The sequence below is a fragment of the Anser cygnoides genome, chromosome 1, assembly GCF_040182565.1.
Source record: "Anser cygnoides isolate HZ-2024a breed goose chromosome 1, Taihu_goose_T2T_genome, whole genome shotgun sequence".
Classification (NCBI taxonomy): Eukaryota; Metazoa; Chordata; class Aves; order Anseriformes; family Anatidae; genus Anser; species Anser cygnoides.
In genome coordinates this window covers 105,130,315-105,158,305 of record NC_089873.1, presented here as the reverse complement: position 1 = coordinate 105,158,305, position 27,991 = coordinate 105,130,315, and the positions used below count along the sequence as shown (strand labels likewise).

General features: G+C 41.2%; 2 protein-coding genes across 22 annotated transcripts; one reads left to right on the top strand and one right to left on the bottom strand.

Annotated features, from left to right (window-relative positions):
• Positions 1–47: 47 nt before the first annotated feature.
• SYCE3 (synaptonemal complex central element protein 3) lies at positions 48–8,749 on the bottom strand. Of its 12 annotated transcripts, none has more exons than XM_066977121.1 (5): positions 3,477–3,609; positions 2,681–2,759; positions 2,224–2,345; positions 1,968–2,076; positions 48–991 (listed from the first exon to the last, which is right to left on the bottom strand). In XM_066977121.1, the coding sequence occupies exons 4-5, from the start codon at positions 2,074–2,076 to the stop codon at positions 822–824; spliced, it is 279 nt and encodes a 92-aa protein (XP_066833222.1). In that variant the 5' UTR covers positions 2,224–2,345; positions 2,681–2,759; positions 3,477–3,609; the 3' UTR covers positions 48–821. The 12 variants fall into 12 exon arrangements, with proteins under 12 accessions (XP_066833222.1, XP_066833206.1, XP_013052684.1 ...); XM_066977105.1 differs by lacking the exon at positions 3,477–3,609 and adding an exon at positions 3,161–3,300; XM_013197230.3 differs by lacking the exon at positions 3,477–3,609 and adding an exon at positions 2,912–3,125.
• On the top strand, positions 3,149–26,178 carry STYK1 (serine/threonine/tyrosine kinase 1). 10 transcript variants are annotated; one of them, XM_066977052.1, is made up of 10 exons: positions 3,149–3,289; positions 16,085–16,189; positions 17,151–17,294; positions 18,259–18,507; positions 18,743–18,924; positions 23,192–23,275; positions 23,532–23,740; positions 23,987–24,027; positions 24,302–24,398; positions 25,081–26,178. In XM_066977052.1, the coding sequence occupies exons 2-10, from the start codon at positions 16,123–16,125 to the stop codon at positions 25,283–25,285; spliced, it is 1,278 nt and encodes a 425-aa protein (XP_066833153.1). In that variant the 5' UTR covers positions 3,149–3,289; positions 16,085–16,122; the 3' UTR covers positions 25,286–26,178. The 10 variants fall into 10 exon arrangements, with proteins under 10 accessions (XP_066833153.1, XP_066833152.1, XP_066833147.1 ...); XM_066977051.1 differs by having other exon boundaries at positions 3,192–3,331; XM_066977046.1 differs by lacking the exon at positions 3,149–3,289 and adding an exon at positions 3,311–3,331 and having other exon boundaries at positions 16,080–16,189.
• Positions 26,179–27,991: the final 1,813 nt, after the last annotated feature.

Below are 27,991 nucleotides of genomic sequence, written 5' to 3'. Positions count from 1 at the left end.
CTACAAGCCATGAGGTGATGCTTTTAATCCACACCTTGACAACAAACTAAATTTCTTTTTTCTATTCTTTTTTAATATCCCACAGTAGGAACGTATGGAGAAAAGCATGTTTTGTAATTATGTTAATTTGGTATTTGCAGCAGTGTCACAAACCACACCACACAAACTACGGTCTATAATTGTAAACATTTTTTCTTAAATAAGGCATGTTACCTTCAGAAAGTTTGAAAGAAACAATCTTTCTGGGATAACCAGTCCAAATAAATGGTTAAAAATCCAAGGAAACAAAATGAAAATGCTACATGTGAGCTATCTAACAATAAAATTGTCACTGAACACCTATTAGGCAATCCCACATCAAACTAACCTGATCAATCTGCACATCTAGAGTTTTTCATTTGGGGAAAAAAAAAGTAATTCTTCAGTTTTCCTTGATAGGCATATGCTGGTGCAATGCAGTTGTCTGTTGTATACACTCTTTCTTGCCCCAACACATTTGTTCAGAGGTCAAACTATTCCATGTGTACATATTGACTATGAAGTGAGTGTGATCTTCCAGGAAGTAAGTTGTATATTCACATACACTATAAGGATGGCTGATGAATGCAATAAAAATAGACACATTGTTACCTTGTATATTCAACAATATTAATACATGTATGTATACTCATCAAAATATTTCCATAAATGTATACACGTAAGTATTTCTTAGTAAAATGAATGGCAATCTATTTTCCATGGTGTTTGTGAAACCTCCATGGCTGACAAAAAAAAGACTGGAGAGATTTTCCAAGGTATGTAGCTCTGACAGTATGACTAATTTACTCCTTTTTTTGCTCTTCACCTTTAGATTCCCTTAGCACCTCTTGCCATCTTTTCTCCATCTCTTCTTTGCAATTCAGGAAGGCATCTTCCAGACGCCTCATGGAATTGGCCAGGTCTGGGTTGGTGCGCATTACTACCATGTCATATGCCATCCAGGTTGCCTGCACTTTAAACCAAAAGATATTACCAAGACAGGAATTTTGCTAAAAAAAAAAAAAAAAAAAAGCAGTGGCTGATTCAATAAAAGAATAAAGGACATTCATTATTATCAGACCAGACTTTATGTATGTTTGGTGTTACTTTTTTATAAATGTCTCAAAATACTTCAGAATGGAAGTATACAGATGTAAAGTACAAAAAGGAGATGGACGCTTTTACCTAACGTTTACAACAAAAAGGGTAATTAAAAAAGGTGTAATAGACTTTTTTAAAATGAATGAATGAAACCCAAGAATTCTAGCTCCAGACCAGTAACAGTTAGGAGGCTCATGTTAGGTGAGGAAAAGAAAAGCCAAAGATCACAGCATGGAGATGGAAAAACGATTAAGAACAACCTAATTAGATCAGTTCTTAAATTTCATACCTTCCCTTTTGTTTTACCATAAATTGACTAGTTTTCTCAACAACATTCCTAAATCATCATTAATTACAAATAGTCTAATTATCAATTTCCATCTCTTTGTGTTAGCTGTACAGTTTCTGATAGAATTGTTGCAGAATGTGAAGAGGAATATGCAGTCCTCTCCATACATAAGGGACTATGATTAAATTTGCAAAGAGTGTTCCAACAGGGTGATTGTCATGCATTGACTGGAGAGTTACTGTGTACTCCACCATTTTTCAAAATGAAATTTTCATTTTATGTTGTTATCTATGTTTTAATCATTGTAAATTAAATGCCTTAATATTATTTCTGCTTTCAGTCACTACTCTGAACTAAGCATCATCTTAGTGTTAATGCCCAATTTGATTATTTGCACTCTTTCTCTCAGTTAAGAACGTTAGGGCATTTGCTGATGGCGATTTTTTTTCCAGCTACATTTCTATCACGAGGAAGTTCACAGCAATAAATATAAATAATGAATCTTCAACGTCTTCACTCTAGTAGACAAATCCATATTGTTCTTAACAAAGACCTTTACCTGTCATTTTTTCCATTTCCTCCAGAAGTTTCTCTAAGTCTCTGTTCAGGTCCTCTACCATCTTTACCACATTTTCATAATTTCTGTCCTGAGGTTCTGATCTGGCCATCTGCAAGGAAAGCAAGTATTTCATACTTTATTTTACTTTGAGGTGAGTTGATTTTAACAGTTGAGAGAAGACAATATTGGAACAAAAATCAATAATAAAAAATGTGTAAGTTTCTCAGTTTACATGTTAATTCATTAAGAATCTGACCTGGAAGTTACTGGTTATCAACTGTATGTCGCATGCTTCCTTCAATCCATTTTAAAATCAGCTTAAGTAGAAAGAATTACACTGAAATATGCTGTATTTGTGTGAGGTAAAGATTTTGGTATCTGTAATAACAAAGATTATTGTGTCAAAGAGATCATTAGAAAATTTTATTTTCCTGTTACAGTTGTCTTCAGAATATCTCCTCTAGATATTCTGACCTAATTTTCCAATGTGTTATGAAATCTCCGTTTATATTCAGCATTTCACATGTGTTTCTCGAGCCAGATAACTGCATATAGTAACTTCTGTAACCATATAAGCAGCTCAGTTGCAGGAAGCAACCTCAGCTTAACTTGGATGTAAATTTTCAGGAAGCAAAAAAAGTTTAGGGGCAAAACCAGAGAGACCCAGCTTCAGAAATTAAGTTTCAGAGCATTGGTATTAACCAAAAACGTACAGCCTGGCCTTTGATTGCCGTTTCTGAAAGCCACAGATGGATGGGGTGGAACTATGGAGGGAAGAGCTTCACTGCCGCACTGAAACATGCCACGCAGTACGCATAGGTTTTGTCAGGAAAAAAACAAAAAACAAACAAACAAAAACACATAATTTATCTAACGCAATTAGGGGGTATCCATTCTGTGTTTTTTTTTTTATTGTGGATTGACGTTATGTGGCAGAAACGCACTGAGTTACAAGGGGCTTAAAGCGTTTTAACGGAACACCGAGCCTCACGAGGACGCCTCGCGGTGAAGGCTCTCAGCGCGCCCCCAGCTTTACCAGCTGCCCAGAACCCCGCAGTCTGGCACCAAACCGCCCACTCGCCCCCTGCCGTGCCACCCTGCAGCCGCGGCCCCAGCCCCGCAGCTCGGGGCCCGCCGCAGCCCCTCACGGAGCCGCCGGCCCCGCCTCGCCCCGGCGGCCGCGGAGGCCTCACCCTCCCCGCTCCCCGCCGCCAGCGGGGCCCGCGCGACAGGGGCGGGCGGCAACGGGACACGAGAAAATGCCGTTCCGTCCTCCCCGCCCGCCCGCCCGCGGCTGCGGCGCCCCCGGGCTGAGCCACCCGGTAAATTTTGTGGTTCACGGAAACGAGCGCTGCGGCGGGGAGGTAGGCGGCCGAGGGAAAGGCCGGGGAAGGACACGGCTTTTTTTGGGGTGGGCGGCTGGCGCGGGGCGTCCCGCCCGCCTGCCCCTCCTGCCAGAGCGGCCACGGTCCGCGGCAGAGCCGGAGCCCCGCCGCCAAACGTAGTTACCGTTCCCCGGAGGCCGGAAGGCAGGAGGTAACCCCCCCCTTCCCTGCTGCCGCCCGGCCCCGGCCTCCTGGGGGCCGCGGGCTCCTGCGGGGCTGGCTGCAGGGGGCCGGCGTGGCGGGTCCGAGGGCAGCCCCGGAGCCGGGCCCCGAGACCAGGGGCTGGGCGTCTGCGTGTCCTCCTGCAGGAAAGTCTGCCCGTCTCCCTGGTCTTTGCCTTCAGATAATAACAATAATGGAGCAAGTGTTTGCAGGGCTAGAAGTATGCCGGTTACTGAGACACGACGCGCAGTCTGCCAGGAGTCCGTAGGTAACAGTCCTGAGGTGGTGTATAGGGGGCAGAGAGTCGGGTCCCTCTGAACGGCTCGCACCCCAAATCGTGGCACAGACCAGAGCAGCGTACAGACCTTCAGCTGTCTGGGCTGCCTTGTGCTTTTTCATCTGCACGACCTCAAGCTTCGTCCCGTTTTTAAGTGTTTGAGTATATTAAGGCTTTCATTGTGCATAAAACTTTTAGTCGTCTCTTGCTATCACCGTTTATTTCACTGCCAGCACAGTAAGCAGCTGGTTTGAAGACTGGAATCCATCTTCAATGCAAACAAAAAGAGGCACAACACTTTTCACGGAAGCTGAGGAATTTGTCACGGAGCACTGTGTTGCTAAAAGTTTGCAGGGGTTTGAAGGCGGTTGGGCAAAATCCTTCAAGGCATAGGCAAGAAAAGGCCATATCTGGCTAAATAAATGCTTATACCAAAGGTGGCTGGAGGCAAGGGAAGGTGTTGTGAGAAACGTCATTTTATGTTGTTACAGTCTTTGGTTTCCCTCACACTGCTGGCTGTCTGAGGAACAGTGCTGGGCCGACGGCCCCCCGGTTTGAGGTGGCACAGGCATTTCAGTGTTTGGTAACCTCAGCTCCTGAGTTCTGTGCCGCTAAGCTGCCTCCCAGATGCTGCCTCCTGCTGTGTGTGCGTGTGTTTGTCTGTGGTTAGGAAGCTCTGGTGTTGCTTTTTAATATATTGCTTCCTTACTCCATGAAAATCTGGGCAGCAAACATCGTCTATTTATACAATAATTAATGTATGCACGTAATTCCAATAGTTTAGTAATAGGTACCTTGCTAGTGCGTGATAATAAATGGGCTAAAATCCATTTCCAGTGGCACTGGCAGACAGGAACAGTATTTTTTCAACATTCCTTGGTTTGTCATTCTTCTTGACTGTCCTTTAGGACACAGCGATATGGTAGAGAGTGAATTACAGGTCAAAAAAGGTGTTATTAAATGGAAACATACTTTTATGTAACAGTGTTACATTAAGTGAACTTTTGTGATATACATACTTTTTAGTTCTTGTGAGGTCTCTATTGGCATCCTTGCCAGGGAAGAGCCGGCTTCTCTGCTTCTTTTTGTGTGAAGTGATGCGATTTATTCAATATGTAGACTGGGTGTTTTAGGTTATTATACCTCTGTTCAATGGCTTCCAAGTTTTGCCAAGAGGAGCTGTTGTATTCTCACTTGGAAATGTGAACAATGTAAAAATGCAGTGGCAAAAGAAATGGAACTTAGGAGGAAAATGTGTATATTTAGCAGAAAGAACGTAAGAAGCTGAAAGAGAAAAGGTAAAAGTAACTGAAGAATGTGCATGCCTATTGTGCTCAGGATGTTAGTTGCTAAGGTCAGGAGCACCAAGAAACTACACAAAGCTGAAGGGAATGCAAATGGTATGTGCTGCACCTAACTTCCAGTCTAACAGTTCATCAATTGATAACTACTGATTTGGGGATCCCAATGAGCTCTCGCTCTGGGAAATTATTTATTTGAAGAAGAGGAAAACGAGAATCTAGCTCAGATGCATGTTATCTAACTTCTGTCATTTGACAAAGATGTGAATTAGGAGCTAGGCTACCCTTTATACCTGTCATGGAGGGAGAGAGGATTTTAGTGCTTGACCTGCTTTACAGAAGTGCCTATGACCTTGTATTAACTATAACAGAGAATCTGTGGCAGCTATGCTCCTAACTTAGTTTTTCATCTCTGTCAAATGAATCCAAGCCTCTGGGCCTGGAAAATCTGCCGAAGAAGCCAAAGGGGAAAACTACTGTAACCTACTGAGCTTATGTACTTAGAGCATCTAACCATCCTTCAGGGTCTTTCCTGAGCATCTGGTTTGAGTAGGGAGGGCTGACCACCAAGGCAGAGACTGTAAAACTGCAAAGGAAATTTCCATTTAGATTCAAGAAGAGAGTTGGGAAAGGTATGGTCTAGTTTGGTTGGCAAGTGGGTGGAAAAGATTACTATTAGATGTGCCTCACCCTAAATAGTGTAAGTGCTGGCAAATTACTGGAACTTCAACTGGCTGATGAGGATTAATCCTTCAGTCATTTAGTTTTTATATGGAAGAGCTCTTTTTTTTCTCCTCATTTTTCTTCATGTAATGCAGCTCCTCCTAGTCTTCATTCTTATGGAAATTTTAAATAACAAAAGCAGTAGGGATGAATTGAAAATCACACCATTTTCAAGAAGAATTGAGGCAAATGAATTGTTCTCAAGTCAGAATATCTTGTCATCATGAGAGGCAGAGCTCCTGAGGCAGAAGTGACTTGGGATAATGACGGGAATGTTTCTTTCACTTCTAGATCATCTCTTCTTACCCTGCTCAGGGGTGAATGGCTAGCTCGTAGAACCAAAGGAAGAGGTACTAAGCCTTTCAACCTCTGTGGGCTTCGGCTGATCAAAAGATCAGTCATGGTCCATCATCTATGGGCATGGTTTTCAAATCTTACAGGATGTGAAAGTAAACGTCAGAAAACTTACTGCCTCTAAGTTACTGCAGAAAAAAATGTGGATACCACAGCAAGATTAAACAAGAGGATCCCTTCATATGAAGCTTACTTCCTGGACCAGTGACAGTTTCTTGGAGTTTGCTGACTTTCTGGAAGTTGAACTACAAAATTAGCAGCCTGCTTAACAGTCTCATCACATAGGACAGAGACTGAATGGTTTGTGGCTGCATTGCCACTCAGTCTCAGAAGCATTTTGTTGAGGTTACTTAGCAGTTGTGTGTGGTTTGCATGGTTGCTGCATGTGGTAAAGAGGACGTTTTTGTTAGCAAGACTGACAGTCCATCACCTTTCAGTGCACTTAATCATACATAAGGAAAAAATTACATAAGGGAAAAAAACAGAAGGACATTTAAACAGGCAATGTTTTCTTTGTGGATGTGCACACAATAGAAGACTTGTAGCAGAAGTTTGCTTTTCACAGGACAATAAATGACTGCTGTCCCTTAACCAAACAGGGGGAGGGGGTTATGATCTGTGAGGAAGACTGTAGTTTAAAGTCTGAACTCTGAACTGTTAAAACATCTTCTCCAACCAGTCTGACTGGGATCCCAGCAGAAAGATTGACTGGAGAAACTAAAAGCAGCAGGGGTTGCTGCTTGTGCATATGCATACCTTGAATATTAACCCCATGCCTTTCCTACTCTTTATTTCTACAGGTGTGGGCTGTAGAAACTGTGAAAGAAAGAGCAAACGGAGAAAGACTATCAGTTATTATATTTTATTTATATTTAACATTACATTTGAATAAGTTCCCCCAGCTGCCCTTAGGGAAAGTGCCTGTGGAAAGCAACACATTTCAGTAGAGAGCACATTTAAATGAGGAACTATCCTTTGCAATGTAGCTGCTTCTTAATGAGGAGTGAGGTATAGATCCTCAGATCTTTTACATTTTCATGGAGAAAATACTGCTGACAGTCAAAGCAAGGTAGCACCAGAAGAGGAGGAAAACAGAAACCAGAGCCTGAGCCTACAGTCTGCAGCTGCAGTGATCTTTGTAACTCAAGAAAATTTTCAGTCTAGAAGTTGTCTCTGCTGGTTTGTCGGGGTATGGAAGTCCACCTTACGTGACTATTTCACTAATATTATTTTGCTCACTTCTGCCAGGCTCTGTAGAGATCAAGCCATAAAGAGATCCACTCATGAGTTTAACCATTCTGTATACCTAGAAAGTAAATGCCAGGTGGAACAATCTTCCCAGAGAGAAGTTTGGGAGGTACTGCTGTACGGATACATTGATATGCAGTCACTCCTATGGATAAATTAACTATTGTGTTTCAGTATCTAAAGCTATTGCCTCTACCACGGCTAAAAACTTCCCAAAATGAATTTACACAGCACCAAAGTGTTAATAGGAATAAATCAGATTTGCTCAAACAGTTGTCAGAGATCATACGATTTTTTACTTTTCCAAAGCCACCAGTAGAGCGTAATGACTGTGCAATGAACTTTGTCTCTCGATGGTAGGTCTCATGTTGTTTCCTCATGTAATACAACTGCCTCCCACTTGTGTGAAGTAGGTAAGCAAATAATCTTCTACAGGCTCATATAGTCAGGAGTCAGGAATCTGAAACACAAGATGTTTTGGTGATAGCTGAGGGCAGTCTTTGAGCTGATAGGGGGAGCCTACAGCCCAGCAGCTGGGATTCAAATACACTGGTTGGTTGGGAAGAAAGTCCCCAGGGCAGAAATGCTGAGGAACTGAAATGCAATGAAGTTGAACTGAAGGAACTAAGGAACTGAAATGCACCACATGGCTGCTCAGGACTGAGGGCACTAACAGAGCTGAACAGTGACTTCGTGGGCATGGTAACAGGACAAGGTTGCAGGGGTGTGTTCTAAAATATTAACAGGACTTACTGGGGAGATTAGGATGGATTTTGAAGGGGCTTTGTAAGTGAGAGTCATTATCAGGACTGTGTGGGAAGCTCCAAGCTGGGCTACTGAGAGGAAAGGGAAAGGGAAGAACTGAACAGCAGAGATGGAAAATGCTGGAGAATGCATGGACAGCCTGAGCAGGAGGGATACAGGGAGCAAGCCTGAATGTGAAAAAAGCTTGCCTTGCAGCTATCTGTTTGAGTATTATTAATCTTTTCTCCCTTTGTTCATTTTCATGTTCTCTGCCAGGTTGTGTTCCTGCTAGAAAGCTTTCTCAGCATGTGGAGTTTTTTAGGGGGGTTGTCCAAATGTTCTGTTCTGAGAACCCATTTTATCTCTAAACACGAACCATTAGCCTGAAGTGCGCAGTTTCCGCTTGTTATGTTAGCCCGTCCCTCTCGATGGGTGCTTGCCTGCCCTTCGAGTTGTGCTCGAAGGCCCCCGCCCAAGGAGTCTTTGCCTTGCCTGTGTCTGTCATCAGTGGGAGAGCAGCTGGCGTGTGCAAGCCAGGCAGACCCCTTTTACGAGCGTGCGCCTACCTGTCGGCGTGCGTGTTGGGCTTAGGCTCGTGCGGTATCCCTGGGGAGACGGCCGAGAAAACCTCAAGGAGTGAGGAACTGAATCCGGGCAGGTCAGGGGCAGGAAAATCAGTGAGGAGGAACTTAGTCATAAGAATTACAACTGCACGAGGTAACCGTCAGCACTATCAGGAGTGGCCTCAGACAAACAGGGAGCTGGCAGCAGGCAAGTTCCAGGGAAAGAGCACTGCAGGGCAAGAGAAGTGGTGTGACTGAGGTAAGTGAGAGAAAACGCTGCTAGAAGACTAGCTGATGATTATTTAAATATTTGAAAAGACTCCTATTAACATAAACGTGACCTGAACTAGGATATAACTGCACTGTAAAATCTGTACATGTGTGTACATCTATGTGTGTGCTTACTGCTTGTACAGAAGTTACTTACACGTTCCTGTGGTAAAATCTTGTCATAATGGTATTGGGGTTTGAGAAAATAGAAGAGGTAATATCCTCTACACACAGGTTGATGAAAAAACTGAAATAATGAAATAACTTCTCGGTACGTTTTAAACAGGGAGAAAATAAGAAAGGAAATAAGTTCTGTTTAAAATCAGTCTCAGTTCACTGAAACAATGCAAGGCAATGCAGTGCCCATGTATGTAAATACGTTCAGTGCTCAGTTAAATAATACGTGCCTAGGTGTGGGTTCAGAATTGATTAGCATTTGATTTCTGTCACTACTGCTTGATTGTAAGGAAACTAAATAATCGTATGTGGTGCAGATATCTAGCTTTTTCTGTGTATTTACCTGTTTCCATCTATGTGCACACGCACATAAGCTACTTAAGCATAAAGACAATCTACATTAAATGCACCAACAAACAGCCAAAAGTTAAGGACTTGTGAAGCTAAAGTTGTGTGCATAACTTCAGCTAAATTTCCATATGGCTGTGTGTCTATGAAAGCAGGTTCACATTGTTTCTTAAGCCATTATGCAGCAACATAATATGCAGTATTTTTATCATGCAGTGTTTTTTACAAGAAGAACTACATGTGTTTGTGGTCCTTTGAAAAACTCTCAACTCTTCCTACGTCCTGGTACAGCTTTTTCTGTCACAGTATTTCAGAATATCTGTATTAGGTTTGTGCTGGGGTTTGGGTACAGGCTAAGTGCTTGCAGCTACTGCTATCAAAATCAGTCAGTCAAAAAGATACAGCATGGCTGGTGCTTTCAAAAGTAGCCTGTGATTTTGGAACTACAAAAAAGAAGGTAATGGGTAAGTGTATGCTCATGAATCTGGCCTCTAGACTTTTCATATTCTTTCTCACTAAGGGCTTCAGGTTAATATATTTGTCACTTTTTTTTTTAAATTATTTTAACTTTTATTTTGTGGACTACCTATGAGGAATATTTTTTGTGGCCTTAATAAAGGGGAGTGTGATTAAGATGTATGTTAGTATTTCAGAAACTATAGAAGGGCTTGTCTGTATTAGAAAAAATATTTTTGTCTTAATCACCATTCAGTTTCTGTATGATTTCACACTTCTATACTCAGGACTTCCTCATGCTGTACAAATAAATTCATTTTTTGTGAGATGATCTAAGTTTTGCTTAAACTTAGCACCATGAAATCTTGCATATCTCCACTGACGTGGTGCCAGTTTGGACTAATCTCATTAGGATAAAAGCACAACAGTGCAGAGTCCTCTTCAATCATATTTTTCAGTGCAGTGTTGACTGCTGACTTTGCCCATTTTTTCTGCTCCCTTGAAAAGGAGCCAGGTTTGCCCGAAGTGATCCACCTGCCCAGATAGTAGCATGAACCTCATTATTTGCTTTTTTTTCCATGGTATATCTCTTCAGAAGTAGTCATCCTGATTTTCTTTAACTCCTTAATATGCTTCAGTAGCAGCTAGCCTAGATTTGATGTTCAGGTACTGCTTCTAATTTTGGACCAAGAGAAAATCTTGAGTCACTGCATGGGATTTTTTGAAATACTTTGTTTTCTTATAGGGTGTTACAGCTGCCACCTGATGCAAAAGTGAGTTGGAATACCGAATCTTGATAGCTGAGAAATTATGACAGCAAGTGCAGTAAGCCACAGGGTATTATCAGTAATCCCTGTTCGGGACAGAAGTGAAGTGGCTCTGGTATGTTATGACCTGGACTGACCCGTCAGAATTTCCCATTCTACACGGCTGGAGATGCTGCTCAGACTAAGTAGCTCAGAGGTGCCTTATGGTGAGACGGCTCAGTGGGTCAGGGAAGCCTTGCAAAAATGTTGTGATCTGCCAGGCTGTTGGAAAAAGTCACTAAAGTCTTCTGAAGGCAGAAGGGACAGGACATGCAGTCTAACAGGTGCATAGCTTTTTGTAGACATAAAAGGCATCGAGTTGTTCAGTTTGAGACCTGTGGGAGCTGTTTTTTGTTTTGGATACTGCTTTTATGTAGAGTGGTGGAGACTGCTGGGAAGAAGTCTCTGTTTCTCTGTTTGCTTTTCTGTGGTATTTTTCTTCTCCCTCTCTCACATTCAGTGTGCACAGCTGCCTGGCTATCTGGAGCCCAGACATTGTGCTTTCACTGCCATTTTGGTTTCCAGTAGCTCCCTTCCTTTCCAGCTGCATGACCTGAGCAGCACGCTTGCACACATAACGTCTGTCATAGCCTTGACTGGTAGCAATGTTCAAAGGTCATATACAACAGAAGGAAAATAATAAAAGCAGTACAGAACTGGTGACTGGAAAAGCTTGAGTATAGATCTGCTGCTGCAAGGAATAAAATAGGAGGCATTATGGTTAAAGGATTTTTTTTTGTCTTTTATCAGTCAGGCTATTCAGTATGCTAGACTGAAGAGAGTAATTACTCAGCTGTTCCTTACCTACCTGCAGTCATATTATAGTTGGTCCTTATGATGAGTGCAAGAAAAACATTTGGAAGCATATTGTGATAATAAAGTGGTGTGCAATTATGCAAGTCAGGAAGTCTGATGAAATAAGTGCGTTAACTTCCACATCAGCTCATAGCACAGTTTAAACGGTTTAATGAAGATCTGAATTAATCTTAGCCTTTATTTTTATCATATTTAATTAATTTAGTCACCTGTTCCTTTAGCCAGAGTAGCTAATCAGTACACATGGATTTGTTTTAACAGTGGGAACTGACGTTGCAAGTTAGATACATTCACTGGCAAACTGTGTGCCATGAATACATACAGCACCTTATTTTCCTGAATGTGTCAGGTGCAGGCAGCAGCCAGTTTGTGTGCGCAGTTCTCAAGCCAGTTATTCCCATATATTCCATTGACACATAAGAGTTTATATTTCTGTTACTTCTCAGTCTTCACAGCAATGTCTGTCTCTTAGGCTTCATGACTTTTAGGTGCTGGCACTTAAATAAGCATAAATTGAGCCTGATGAAAAACGCAAGAGAAGATTATTTATTTTAGGGCAGATCACCTGCTCGATTCAGTTTACCACATTGCCATGTAAATTCTTGTGCTAGCACTATAGGGGCAGCATGAGCATGGGAATGAGTGACAGGGAATGGAAAAATTTGTAGTAGGGCTTATGCTGGCATACAGTGCCTGTGGCTTGGTGCTGACCCAGGGAATGGTGTCATGGTACAGCTTTAGACAAAATAGTCATTCAATATTCTGGGTAGTGGAAGATCTGTTTTCCCTGTTCCTGCTTCTGGATGTATGCTCTTGCCACTTCCTTGAGCCTGTGTTGACACTTGTTAAATTGCTTGGTGAACTAGTACCGCTCACAAAAATGGTAGGAAAGTACCGTGCCAAATATAGCAGTGAATTATTCTTGTCGGCATAGTGTTTTGAATCAGTTTACCATGTGATCAGTTGCACATCTGGGAGGAAAACAAGGTGTGGGAAGAGCGCAGAGAGGAGCAAGACACTCCACTGGTTTGGTAGTGGTGAATACTTAATTCAGGTCAGCTGCGTTCACAAAACCTTATTCGTATTAAGCATCAGGGCTTCCTGAACCTGTTTAAGCAACCCCCACAATTGCCATCTTTTAGCTACTTATTCCTGTGCTCATGTTGTTCTCCATCCTTTGTTTAAATCACCAGTGTGTCAGACCAGCTTGTCAAACAAACTTGGCTGAAGATAATACACCACCTTTTTCCCCGGTGCTCATCATGTTGGCAGATGTACACAGAGGAATTAGTAAGTGGTCAGTGTAAGACAGATATGGGGGCTAATTCACCTGGCACGGTCAACAAAGGAATGGCTGTGGAACTGCTGCTCCACATGCGGCTTGCCCAGTAGCCTCCTAGTAGCACTTTGCAAGCACCATTGACTGTGGGATAGATTCTGCTTAAGTATTGCTATGTATTTCTCACTGTCTAAGGGCAGCTACTTTTGCTATGTCTAGCTACCACAGTCTTGATTATGTGTTTAGCTTGGATGTGGGGCTTTGGATTCAAGTATTGGCCAAAGAAAGGCTTGATTGTTGTTGTTACAGTCCACATGGAGCCATGTTGTATCTGAACATGGTTAATAATGCATTGAGCATTACTCTTAAGGGCACTATCAGCAAAGCTATATTTCCCTGTGCCACAGCAAAAGCTCCCGTGTCTCACCGGATCTTTTCAGTGAAACTCCTGTCCCCTCTTTCTGAGCCCTTATCAGGGGAACAGGTGCCTTTTCAAAACTCTTCTTTACAGAGAACTTCGCAGCCTCTTGTTGCTTTCATTCAGTTCCTTGTGTTGAGAAGCTTTGTTGAGAAAGCTAATTTGCATTCTGGTCAATGTATCAAGGGGAAGGTGTCTTTCAGGAAGTCTTCGGAGCCTGCAACTGCACAGAAACATATGGCTGTTACCTTGATCTTTGGCATTCTGAAGGAAGAGTAGCCTAGTACTGTGGTTGTTGCCTATCACATTTTATTTTTATATTTCATTACCAATTAGTTTTCTTGTATAAGGTGTTCTCACATTGATGTGCTGCACAACAGGGCATCTGGTGAAAAAAGTGCATGTCGCAGGAAAAAAAGGAAATTCAAGGATTTGTGTAAACAACAAAAATAATGAGTTTCAACAGAAGGAGAAGGAAATCAGAATAACCTGAAAGTTTAGATAGGCTCAGGCAAGGAGAAGCAAATGCATTTTTGGAAGTAAACAATTAAGAGAAATGAAGATCCAAGAGTTCCAGCGAGTAGATTTTAGTATATGCAAAAGAGTTCTAAAAAAGCAGAATAACTAAACTGATATTTACTTGTGATTGCACAAATTGTCCAATACAAATTCTAAATTGAAATAATACAGGATATGTTTTCCAGGTGCTTATGATTGAAACAGCACTGGTCTTGGCACAACATAAGACAGAGACAAGGGAAAATACAATTCCAATAAGGTGTAGGTTTTGAACCTCGTAACATATTTTTGTTCCCCATATCCTTGCTTGATGCTGGAAAATTGACTTCATATATTAAAATAAATATTTGAGCACTGTCTGTATGCTTTCTGCTCTATGGTGAGAATGCACCTGTAAATTTAAAAATGTTAGTTCCACATAACTTCAATGGGTGCATTACAGGTATACTGTAAAAAATGTTTATTAAATATATAAGAAGATCTGAGATCTGTGAGATGAGATCTGTGTATTTCTGAGTTAGCAGAACAGTCCACAAGAGTGCTAACTCAGGATGGAAGTGCAGGAACTGCAATGTTGTTAATGTTTGACCAGTAAGCCACAGAGCTAAGTACAAGAATTCATTTGTTCTTGTCCTGGAAAGTAGCACTGAGAAGCTTTTCAGAATTGTATCACTAAGTGCAGCTTCTTTTTCTATTTCTCTGAGGTTTGGAAGAGGATAGAGTGTAAATGGACTTATCTACTCTGACTTTTACATTGGTAACACCAATGCGTCTCTGTAAGCAATAGCAACCAGTGGGAGTGCCAGTGCAATTAATGCACCAGTGATTTTATTTCTGGATCACATAGTTCTGCCTGGATATGGTTAGAAAATGCAGGTGCCACCCACTGACATTGCTAATGGGAGGTACCTAAGGTAGGTAGGAACCTTTTTTACAGAAACGGGAGCAGTATATACATGGTTGCTGCATCAAGGCTTTTTTTTGTGGATCTTTGTGACCGTATGAACATGTTTCTGTGTAAGTGCCAGCTGGTATGCACGTGCTTGTATGAGCCTGTGCATGCACCTTGTTTAAATATAAGCATGCATTTCTAATGAGCATCTGTACAAAGCAAAGCTGTTGACTAGTGGTAAGATAAAGCTTGGACTGTTTATGATTTAGATTATACAACATGATTGCTTGCTAATTGTCCTAAAGTCAGTTGTCCTGTGATGCCATTGTGTCTGTTCCCACTTGTCTTTTGTATCTGTGTATTTGTCTGAGAATGAAAGAAGCTAGGAATGTTCCTCTTAGGGTGATGCCTGTGTATTTGTGTGTAAGTATGTTCATGTGTTATAGTCAAGGTTGTTTGACTTTGCTTGCTTTCAGAGTTTACCTGAAAAGCTTGGTGTTATTTCTGTATCATTGATATAATTCATTTTGTAGCCATGCTCTGGAAACAGGTGATTTTGCTAACATATTAAGAATCAAAGGAAATAAAAAATGAAGTAGACATTTTTCAATATCTTAAAATGCAGATATACTCTGTTTTCCTCTTTCCACTGCATCTTTTGTACAGCTGATAAAACATAAATTCATCCCTTAATTTTAAGCATGAGAACAAACTCTTTAATGTTTTATCTATCACCAAGTTCCATAAAGTCATGTTAGTATAAATAAGAATCCGATATTACTATTAGCATTTGTTGTTGACATTAATTGCCTTAAACCCATAGCAAAAAAAAAAAAAAAAAAAAAAAAAGTACTTCCAGGAAAAAAAAAGTCCCAACATCTTTAAAACATTCTAGATGATACTGTTTGTGAAGCTAAGTCTTCGGCAATAATATGAGTTGTGAAAAGAACTCTAGTCAAGCACAACAGACATTTTGTATTCATGCTTCTGATTTGTTCATTCATTATGGACCAGAAGATAAAAGACCAAGTCATTCTGGCATCTAAGAAGTGCTAGGCTCTTTAAATATGATTGAGTTAAGGACTATGAATGTTTGTGCATATGACAACCTTCAGATCTGTGAGTACCAAATTGTTTGTGTAGCACTGTAGAAAAAACTTAATTTTAAATTCGCACTGATTGTACAGTGTACAGTTCATGGGATTTGATAGTAGATATCCTTTGTCATTCTCTAAGCCGTGTCCCAGCAGTCCCTGTGCTGCTTCTTTGCACTACTACTGAACTTAAGGGGTGGAAATCTCAATGTTCTTTTCACTAATTGTTTCCTAAATCATCCTTCCTCCTGATAAATGTCATTAATATTCTTCATGTCAGTGCAGACGGCAGAGGTTGGAGGTTCACTTGCTTGTGATTGAACATGGCAGGGGACATGAAAAGATTCACACGCATGCTACTGGAATGCAACAGCAATGACAAGCTCTGTGGTAAGATTCACAGATTCCTTTAGTATTTTTCATATGCTGAACTTTGCTGGCCAGCTTTGCTAAAAGGGGACCAAGCTCTTTCCCCTCCTCCACTTGCATCCCAGCCCAAACAGAAGGATTTGACTGAGGTTTCCCTGCATTGTCTCAAGGTGGAAACTGCTATAGGGATTCCATCCTTTATGGTGGGATTCATCTGACATAATTTTAGCTGTCTTAGAGTATTTCTACATTGAATGAGTCATAAAGGTGAGGTTAAGACCTCATGACGTAGTCAGTAAGATTATCTGCTTTTTTTCTAAGGACCAATTTTGTGAGATTTTGATTCCATCACTTTATGTAATCTTTGGAAACTGAAATGGTGCCTTGCCCCAGTGCAAAAATAGCACCACCCCCAAATCTGAGGATAAAAGAGAGTCGATCACCTGCAACATCCTTGTTAATTATAGTGTTTTTGGGTCAAATTCTAAATCAGGTGATCCCACATTTTTTTCTTTAAAATGCTCCCTATAGTTTTAATGGAAGTAGTCGAACCTGTATAGCACTGCTATCTAGATTTGTGATAGCACGGCAATGTCCAGCCCTTCCCATATCCCTCCTATCCCTCTGCCAGGGCCAACTATGTTTCACTGGTAGGATATTTACACTCACAGCTACAGTTCCTCACCTCTGTATTAAGGCATCTAAATAAGTGACCTGAGGTGCAGGAGTCCCAATGGCTTCATGAGGTTTTAAATATTCAGCACCTTTGAGGAATAGGGTTGCAGCACTAAAAGTGTTCCGTTGTTATTCCAAGGAGCAGCAGGTGAATGCTCCCACATACCTTTAGGGTTGAAGTTTACTGAAATGGTTCATTACTGCTATGTAATACAGAATTTGTGCACATCAGGTAATGCTGCACATAGTCCTTTTCAAAACAGCAATGCTTATGCCTTGGCTTCCCATTTTCTTTGTCTGCTTGTAGTTGTGCGTGAATATCAGACCGAAGTGATTGTTGTCCCAGCTCTCCTAGTGGGTTTTTTTGTCATCCTGCTAACCGTGATCCTTTGGCTCCATTGTCGAGGCTTGCGAACAAAGCGGGAGGAATCATCACCATCTGGACAACAAGGTAACCATCATAGTTTCCAGAGGAAAGCGTGTTGGTTTCATTGGTCCTAAGTCAATCCCATTTCCTCATTGTTTGAGCCGTTAGGCAATAGTGTTTCTGAAGATCCCGAGTGGTATCCAGCAATCTAGTGAACGTAAGGAAAATTGGGGAACCCTCATTTACCCCACTTGTGGTAGCAATAATGGAATCTGTAGTACAGATGGTTCTCAACAAACCTGAACCAACATAGCGTACTGTGGTAACATCACGTGAGACCTGCAAAGTGTGCTTATGTAAGAGTCTTCATGGATGCTAATGCAGGGAGAGTTTCACAGAGGTATGACAGTCTTTTGGATGCAGATCACACCTAGTTAACTTGTTATATATATTGTCATTTAAGAAATTTAATTTCAAACTCCTGTATTCCACTTCCTATTGGGACAAAAGGAAATAGAATAGGGAGCGGTGAGAATGTGAAGAAAGGGTTCTCATTACCGCAAGCACATGCTGCTGTGTGGAAATCAAAGTCCAGTTCTGAACTGTTCTTGTTTCTGCACAGGAAAAAAGCATCTTCAGCCTAGTTTAAAGGAAATAATTGAAAACAAAGATAAGGCGTGTGTGGGAGCACCCTATGTGTGTCTCTCTCATAACAAACAGTAGGTGGTAATAAAAGAAAATGACAGTTGCTTCAGTACATGAGAATCAAATACAAATTATGTCTTATCCAGAAAGAAAGTTTGTATAGTTAAATACAGTGCAGATCTCCAGACTCGTTCTGCCTTTTCATCAAGTAGAGTGGGAGATAAAGATCTTGAACTCCTCAGGGGCTGGGGTAAGTATGATACACTAACATTTCTTTACTTCATCCTGATTTCCAAAAACAGTATGGAGCAAAAATCAAAAGACAGTAGGATGGGCATTGCCACCTACTGCAAGAGTTCATCCCTCTGTTTTTATGCATCACGTATATTTTTTTTTTCGTCAGTGAATGACAGGAACCAGCAGGAATCTAGCTCACCAGAGAACCACTATATACAGCTGAGTGAAACATCTGTGGAGAGCCTACTAAGTTCTGCATCCCTGACTCTGAAAGAACTGGAGATACCACGAGAAAAACTCTTACCAGGCACCTTCCAGGTGATAAAACATGGCCGCTATGGGAGCATCTACAGAGCAGAATTGGAAACTGGAAACCCCAGGAAGACTACGTCTGTCATACTGAAAGCCTTACAAGGTAAGGCACATGGCCAGAAAACGTATTGATACATATCTGTGTATCAAAGACATGATGTTGATCAGAACTTTGCAGTCGTTACTAGATAGAGCTGTGTTCAGTAACATGTTAGCTAGTCATAGTAGCATTTTAATTGGACCAAAGAAAACTGCAGTCATGTTTATTTTTAAGTTACTTGCCCTTTTCTTTGCTGCCTCCATGTGGTGCTAGACTGGGATTTCTTTGATTCTTTCAGATATGGCTGGTCCCCAGGAAGTAAAGGATTTCCTGGGAAGGATTAAATTCCATCAAAATCTTGGCCATCATGAGAACCTGGCTGAATTGGTTGGATGCTGTGTAGACCGGTTCCCACTTTATATGATCATGGAAGATGTATCTCTTGGTGACCTGTTGACATTTCTATGGACATGTCGGAAGGTGAGTCAAAAGAAGCGATGACAGCACATCTTCTTAAATTGCTTATGTGAATATCTATGTGTAAGTCGCGTAAGATTCTTGTAATCTCTCCATGCATCCATCTATATCAATCTAAACTATTTTCATCCCCCAAAGATGTTCTACAAAAGTCTAAACTGGTCTATAAGTAGTGTATTTCTGTACAGATGTGCTGTAGTTTGGAGAAGTTGACATATTTTGTAAGTAGGAGTCCTACTTTGCAGGCCATTGGAGTTCCTTGAAGCGTTAAACAGGCATTGGAAAGAGTGAGAATGAAACAGCTACTTGGATTTACAAAAGTTTTAAATGAAGTCCCATTCCAAAAGCTTTTAAAGAAACAGAGTACTCATGACAATAGGGAGAAGGTCCTTAAATGATAACTAATTGATGAAAAGACAAGAAACAGAGGATAGGAGTGAAAAGTAAGTACTTGCAGTGAAGAAGGGTCACCCATGAAGTTCTGCTGGGAAATGTGCAAGGACCTGGTGCTTTTCATTGTATGTGTCAATATCTTAGAAAATGGGTTGCGAAAGAGGTGGTGATGGTTGACAATGACAACAGCCAGTAAGGGCAAGGGCTAACCTTGAGCAGTTGCAGAAGAATGACTGTACAATAAAGAGAAACAGATGAAATTCAGCATAGACAAAAATGAAATAATACAGAAGCACAAAAGCAATCTTGGCTTCACATACATACTGATGGTCCATTGCTGACAAGAAATGTGAAAATCATGGGACTCATTCTATGAAAACATACACTCCCATGAAAATATCACCACAAGCCAAAAAAAGAAACTAAATATTAGGACATTTCTTCTCTAGACTTGCAATGCTCTGTGATTTCAATAGTGCAAGAGAGTCGCTGAGCAACCAGGCAATGCTCTGCGATGTCAGCACTCTCCCAGAGGCTGCTCTGGAGGTCCAGCTTGAATAAGACACTAAGCATGCTTTGTGAATGACAGAAATGGGAGATGTGCAACCCCTTGCTTTGATTTGTTTCCTATGCTTTTATTCAATATTTTAGAAATTTAGAAAGCAAGACAACAAAATCGATGGTGCTGTCTAAGCCTTTTACATCACACCCCTCTTAGAGTGCTTTTTCTGTAAAGGAAAGGTTTGATGTCTGGATGCAGGACTCAAATGCATACCAAGGAACTTTGCAGATGGAGAAGATGTGGACTCCTTGAGGGTGGAGAGGCCTTGCAGAGAGATCCTGACAAATTAGAGGGCTGGGCAGTCACCAACTGCATCAAGCCAAACAAGAGCAAGTGCCAGATCCTGCACCTGGGAAGGGACAGCGCTGGCTATACATACAGACTGTGTGACGAGAGGCTGAAGAGCAGCCCCATGGAAAGGGATCTGGGGCTTCTGCTTGACAGCAAATTGAATATGAGTCAACAGTGTGCCTTGGCAGCCAAAAGGGCCAACTGTACCCTGAGGTGCATCGAGCACAACATTGCTAGCTAATCAAAGGAAGTGACCTACTGTACTTTGTTGCCTGGTGCAGCCTCACCTCGAGCACTGTGTGCAATTTTGGGTGCCACAATAAAACAAAGACATAAAATTGTTAGAGAGTGTCCGAAGGAGTGCTAAGAAGATGATGAAGGTTCTAGAGGGTGTCACGTTAAGGGGCGTAGCCGATTAACCGTTACGGGTCTGGTCGGATTCAAGGAACTGAACTATCATGGTCGTGGATTCACCAACAACATAGCACACCCTCACTCTAGCTGCGTTCAGTGAGAACTATCATGGCTAGGAACAATGCAATTAAGTGCAATTTATTACAGCAACAGCTACACAGGTTCTTTGGATTGCCGGTGATAAATTCACTGTCTGCAAAAGCAATCTAACATGCATGAAATACACAGGTACACAGCCTGGCTATTAACATGTTAAAAGGCACAAAGACTCTAGAGATTCCTAAGTTTCTGCAGAGATACCTGGTATAACCAAGTCTTCAAATCTTACCCCACGGTGTCCCAATGGAGGGGGGAAGAGAGGCTCAGCCCGTTGACTGATGTCAGAAGGTATCCTTCCTGATGGTATCTTCCCTAATATCCCCTTTCTCTTAAGCCAATTTATATTATTTTCTATCCCTTAGGTGGAACTTGAGTGACTCTAGTGAAGCATATCTTGGTTATGACTGGTAAAAAGTTTTCTTGCTTTCGTTTAAAGGTATAGGCTCTGAGAAATTCAGAGAGTGTGCTCAGTGAGGGGTGGTTTCACCTTGGAGGTGGGTAGCTTTTGGGATGGAGGTGTGTTTTGGTATTATAATGATATTATAATGAGCAAAAGTTCACTAGAGCACAGCGTTTTGTCAAAAACATGACAGGTTGTTGTCTCAGGGTAGCAAATGTGCAATTTATTGGTCTCAGTGTGCACAAGAACAATCGAGTTCCCATCTTGCCACAGAGCCTAGCCGCGGTGTCTCCACTCTGCTCTACGCTCTGTACTGTGCCTTAGAGTCAGCACACCAGGTTCCCCTAGTGCAATAGCATCTAAGGTTGGAAGCCTAGGGAACGCTTAGGTAGGCAGCTACACTCCACCCTGAAAGCTTCTTCAATGCTATACATTTTCTTTAAAATGTGAATATTAGTTTAATTTTTGTAGTTACTTTACTCCACAGAGGGCAAGACATACGAGGAGCAGTTGAAGTCACTTGGTTTGTTCAGCCTAGAGAAGAAGAGACTGGGAGAAGGCCTCATGGTGGCCTGCAGCTTCCTCACGAGGGGAGCGGAGGGGCAGGCACTGAGCTCTGAGGACAGCAACAGGACCTGAGGGAATGGTATGGAGCTGCAATGGGAGGTTCAGTTTAGACATCAGGAAAGGTTGTTCACTGAGAGAGTGGTTTTGCACTGGAAGAGGTTCCCCACGGAACTGGTCACAGCACCAAGCCTGTCAGAGTTCAAGAAGCATTTGTTCAACACTCCCAGATGTATGGTTTGATTTTTGTGTGGCCTTAGGTGGAGCCAGGACTTGGACTTGATCCCTTCCAACTCAAGATATTCTGTGACTTAGTAAGAGAGGAGTAGAAACAAAACACTTCTATGTTATTGTAGAAATCTGTCATTCTCCCACCTCAAGAGCACTAAATTCAGAGGGATTGCTCTTTGTCTTGTTCAGCAGAAAGACAAGATGGTAACAAATAAAGTTAATAAGTGCCATGGTCAAAACAAATGAGTGTATATGATTTTTCAGAAAGTAGGGATTTGACTAATGGAATTCCTTTCCACCAACTAGTGTGGATACTTAAGCTTTACAAATTGGTTCAAGACAAGACTGAATAAATTCACTGAAGATAACCTGTTAAAGTTTACTGAACATATTGAAACCATAACCATCTTGGGAAGTCTTCAGATTGAAAATTGTCGGGGGTGGAAAACTGCTCAAGAAAAGCAACATATGCTTACTTTGTTCTCACAGGGGAGTAAGAGAGATGGACTGTTAGTCTCATCACAGATATTCATTTGTGTGTTACAGACATGCTTTTCTACTTGTCAGTCTAATTTGTAGTATTTCATTCACTCATATATATTTCATTCATATGTATTTGTCATTCTTTACTGGTATTCTGCCAATTTTGTCTAACCTATTCATCTCTTCTCTATACTCCGGTTTACTCATCAGTCTCTAGTGTGCTTATCTTACCAGCATACCGTATATCCATCCTTGTACCCTTATCTTTCAGCCGATTTACAGTCAATATATGAAATTAGTTGAGGGAGCATAAGATTATAAAATATTCATTTTATTAGATTAAAAGGAAACAAGAGGGCTAGAATACCTGTCCTATGAAGAAAGGCTGAGAGAGCTGGGAATGTTGAGCCTGGAGAAGAGAAGGCTCCAGGGAGACCTCATTGAGGCTTTCAGTACTTAAAGAGGGCTTATAAAAAGATGGAGAAGGACTCTTTTCTCAGGTAGATAATGATAGGAGAAGGGGGAATGGTCTTAAATGGAAAGAGGATAGATTTAGACTAGATATTAGGAGGAAATTCTTCACTGTAAGTATAGTGAGGCACTGGAACAGGTTGCCCAGAGAGGTTGTGGATGCCCCATCCCTGAAAGTGTTCAAGGCCAGGCTGGATGGGGCCTTGGCCAAACTGATCTAGTGGGTGGCATCCCTGCCAGTGGCAGGGGGGGTTGGAGTTAGGTGATCTTTAAGGTCCCTTCCAAGCCAAACGACTCTATGATTCTGTGAAGTTTTTCAGTACCCTCCAGCTATGATCCAAGATCTGCTCTTTTATCTCTAGGATGTAATGACAATGAATGGTATCCTCTATGACCTCACTGAGAGGCAAGTATATGAAGTTGGACAGCAAGTTGCAGCAGCTCTGGTAAGTCTGCTCACATTTGCTGCATTTTTTGCTTCCTGCTTGATCGCAACACAAGTCTGCATGGTGGCTTAAGTTTTCTTAGCCTAAGCTGTGAGGATGTAGTTTGTTAAAGCTGAGCCAAATATGCTTGCATCGTTTTGGTAAGCATACACCTCTGTTCTGCACTGTGGAAGATGGGTGCAAACTCAGTAAAAATTTCTGTCTATTAGAATTCCTTTTAAAATGATGAAGGTCTCTTCCTCTTCTAACTTTTTAGGCGTACCTTGAACAGAAGAAATTGTTCCATGGTGACATTGCTGCCAGGAATGTCCTCCTTCAGAACAGCTTCACTGCCAAGCTGTGTGGTTTGGGGCTGGCCTATGAAGCTCACGCATACGGTGCCAGCTCAGTCACAGGGATGGTACCAGTAAAGTGGCAGGCACCAGAGCGGCTCCTGAAGAAACCCCCTAGCATTAAGGCAGACATGTATGATTTTATTTTTGGACTATACATTAATCTGTCGGTCAGACCTGTCTCTTTCACTTCTTCATGTATCATTTCATGTCCTGAAGTTCACAGTAAGGCATACCTATTCTCAGTGCGATGCTCTGCTTTACATCTCATACCTTCTCTTCTCATTTCTGCAGGTTATGCCTAGTCATTTGTATATGTTTAAGCTAGCTAGCTAGCTAGAATGGAAACTTAACACTGCTTTGTTTTCTTTTCTTGCAGCTGGTCTTTTGGAATTCTATTGTATGAAATGATTACATTAGGTAAGAAGATTTGATAATAATTAAAAAAAATAAAGAAGGAAGTGACAAATTAACAAATTCCAAAATCTCAATTTAAGAATGCAAAGTTGGGGCATTTAACTATGCATCCTGTCTTTTTCCATCTTGCAGAGTCTCGACAGTTGCTTTTAGGCTTTCTCTCAGTGTGAATTGTGATAGGAAATGAATGGATTTTGGTAGGAAATGAAGACATTCTTACACAGAAGCTGCTACCTTTATCTCATAGTTTTCTGCTGTTACTCCTTTACCCTTCCAGGTGCTCCACCATATCCTGAGGTACCACCTTCTGACATCTTGCCATACCTGCAGAGACGGAACATTATGAAACAGCCTTCAAGCTGCCAGCAAGCCATGTAAGCCACTTGCTTTATGGATAATTGAAAGTGAGATTTGCAGAGATAGATGGAAGTGGAACACAGAAAGCTGGATCTTAACAAAGATCTCTAAGTCTAGACTGTACAAAATAGAAACCTGATAGTTGAGGAGACTTGTTCTTATGCCCGCCACGTCTTACTGAAACCTTGACTGCCAAAAACTCTCTTCCTGCTTTTGAAAATTGCTCTTGTTTCTGTTTCTTTCTCTGCCCTTGAATTTCGTTGCTCCACTGCTTCCATGCAAGGCATAGGGCTATTCTAGAGTAGTCATTCTCCTGTAAATCTCCAAAATGATCTAAACATCCACAGGGGAGATCTGAGGCATTATACTTCGTCTCGTGAAGACTTTTTTTTTTTTTTTAAATATTCATAGGCTTTTGTATCTATAAGAATCTCAGTTACTGTTTCAGAAGGTAATGCCAAATGTAATCTTTTCCCCTTTTCCCATACTCACAACTGACAACCTGGCAAAAAACTGCAAGTCTGCCTTTGTCCTCACACGTTATTATCTGGTTGCAAATTTCACTGAAAGGACTTTCTATGAAGCAGAAAAAGTGGAAGCCTCTAGACTTTCTAAGTATGAGATGTAAAGTAAGTTTTGTAAAGTAAAATTTGGTGTTGGTGCTTTTCATTCCCAGCTCCTCTCTTCTTCATCTTACAGGTACAACATCATGAAGTCCTGCTGGCAGTGGAATGCAACTGATAGGCCTTCTCCTGCGGACCTGATCCAGTTGCTACAGAAAGCTGTAAAGACCAGCAATGACCATGCAGTACTGCAGGTGCCTGAGCTAGTGGTGCCTGAACTCTATGCTAGTGTTGCTGGTGTTGCAGTAGACAGCCTAGTGAGTGAATACACTGTACTCTGAAGGACCCTTTCCCATATTGGTAAAGGAGTCATCTCTGAATTTGCCCTTTCTAGACAGTTTGCAAGCTCAGAATGAGGTGTGTATATTGTGAGGGATCTCTTTGTTTTTCAGTCACAATATATTTCAGATCTCTCCTCCACACCTGAAACAACGAACTAGTAGTGGTAGTAATATTAAATCACCTCGTTGATACCACTTTGATAGTGGTCACTTGGAAGCAAAGCGGATCTAGGAAGCTGTAGCAAATGGAATGACAAATTTCAGTTGAAGGATATTTTGGGAAATGTATCCTCATCTTGCTGTCCCATGAAACTGCATCATTTAGAATACGTTTCTGAGTTGTATTCAGAAGAGCAGGTGTCCTGGGGAATATGGTATGGGGCACAATCCTATTAGAAAAAGTGGACTGAGTAGGTAACGTAAATGGGTAGTTTTCTGTCCGTTACTTACACATTCTCCAAGGACCTATTCAAGTTAGTTGCATTCTTGCCTGTTAAGTGTTCAATAAATGTCTCATAAATGGATAATGTTAAGTGTCCAATAAACGGATAATTTCAGAACAAGCTGAAGACTTGCAGCATCCTACAAAGCCAAAACTAGGTTTGTTAGCCACATAGGATGCATGGCTGGAAGAAAAAAAAAAATAAGAAAAAAGGTTATGTGAAAAAAAGCTAATCAATGGCTCTTCTGAAGGGGAGTATGCATCCTGCAGGAAATGTTCAACCGTTAGTAGTACATCGGTGTGGGGATAGTTATATACTAAGAATATATAGCTGTACAAAAGAGCTTAGGTTCTTTTTTTCCATCAAAATTTATTAATCCTCCCAAGACAATGTAATTGAAGTTTTCTCCTCTAAATGTAAAATAACATGAATAAAATGTTTGTCTGTCTATTTGTTTGTTTTTTTCCCTGTATGGTGTAGGCTTTTAACAAAACCGTTTACTTCCAGAAATAAAGGTAACTTTGGTTTATAATGTACATACGGCACCACTATATACTGGAATATTGCAAACTCCATTAAGGAGTTGCTCAGTTAGCTTTCTCGCTTGAGGAATTGAAACATCTTATTTTTTTTAAAATGCTAAAACGTGCTAAAAAATGTACAATAATATTCTCTTCTCTATCCCTCATTTGAGAAGAGGGTTAACACTACCTGGTAAACATAGGTTAAACTCACAATTCGAGTCAGTTGATATTATTTTTCATGTGTGAATAAACTATTCATTAAAAAACATTTGCTTGGCTCAAACCTCCCACACAAGAATAGGATACTCTCACAGGTTTTGCCAGCGAAAAGTGTGTGTATTGCGGGTACGTAATACAATCTCAGAACCTTGAACAGCATCCATAGTACTGGTGCAGACCTAATGAATAATGCACAGTTGTTCAGAGGGAGCTTTGTTAAATGGAGAGATAAATGTGACAAATGCATCACTGTTCTTAAGCTCCCTGTCTTGTTACATCACAAAAAGCAATGTTCTGGTTTACACGAAACCTCATACTTAATCAAAACTTTGATCAAGGGAATCCATGGGAATTCAGGATGATGAGCAACTTACATCCTCTGAGAAAAGATCTGCTTTAGTTTCATCTGAGAGCAAATCTGTGCCAAGGCACTGTTTATGAATCTGTCCACAGAAACACATATTTCTGATATATATTAAAGTCTAAAATCATTTACCTTTCATTAAAGTGGCTTGAGTCTCAGCATGTGCATTCTTATGATGATTTGACAGCCTTTTCCCCAGGTTAGTTCATACAGGTTTGGAAGTGACTGAACCTAAATCTGATTGAGTTTTATAGTGGCATAGATGAATTAAACATGTGTAGATGCCCTACAGTTCATGATAATTAAAATAGTCTATATAGAAACCTTTTCCACATGTCAGTCTCCATTCATGCATGGGATTTTTAGGATCAGTATAGACTCATGCATGAATTCCTCAGTAGTGAAACCACTGAGGGCTTTGTGAAAATCTTTTATAGTTGTTTCGTGGAGAAGAATGGGTTTTCAACAAAAGACTTTGTTTAATTGGGATATCTTGTTCCCATAGAAAATATTGACTTTTTAGTATTACACTGTAATTTTCCCCAAGATGGCAGAGTTGTCCACATAATTCAGTCAGCCCCTGCTTTCTTAGTGTGAAATGCAGCCACAGAAGTGGAAGAATGGACTTTGCTACTGAACTTTACCTCTCAGATTCACAATACTTCCATTGGACAAGTTGCTGTTACTGAGAAAGCATGACTATGATGTTACTGAGAATGCATGAGCATCAGGACAGTAAAAGTAGCTGAGATTTTTATTACATGAATTAGAATTGGTTGAGTTCATTTATCTGAATTTATCATCCAATATACTACTGCTTTATCTACAAACCATCTCCCACCATTTGGCATCTCATCTCCAGAGATACCATATGTGTACACTGTGGAGTGGGAGGCAACACAGACCCTACCCCCCCCCCCCCCCCCGCCCATAGTACTGGAGCTAGAGGCAGTGGTACCATGACAGTGAGACACTGCCTGAACAAATTAGTTCTGCTGAACAGTAGGGTATGTTAATCTGAATGTGGCACCTCCACAGTAACCCTGTGGTTTGATGTCAATCTCCATTCCCACCCTGACGATGATTCCCCCTCAAACAGTGCTTTTCTGCCTGACTGTTGATGCCTGTAGAGGAAAGAATGACTTTGGATAGTAAT

Excerpts from the sequence above, each read along its gene's own strand:
- SYCE3 (XM_066977142.1), bottom strand. The coding sequence starts at position 2,076 with ATGGCCAGATCAGAACCTCAGGACAGAAATTATGAAAATGTGGTAAAG. Across the intron at positions 992-1,967 it reads GGAAATGGAAAAAATGACAG|TGCAGGCAACCTGGATGGCA; the intron begins GTAAAGGTCTTT and ends TTTGGTTTAAAG.
- STYK1 (XM_066977052.1), top strand. The coding sequence starts at position 16,123 with ATGGCAGGGGACATGAAAAGATTCACACGCATGCTACTGGAATGCAAC. Across the intron at positions 17,295-18,258 it reads ATCACCATCTGGACAACAAG|TGAATGACAGGAACCAGCAG; the intron begins GTAACCATCATA and ends TTTTTTCGTCAG. Across the intron at positions 24,028-24,301 it reads GTATGAAATGATTACATTAG|GTGCTCCACCATATCCTGAG; the intron begins GTAAGAAGATTT and ends TTACCCTTCCAG.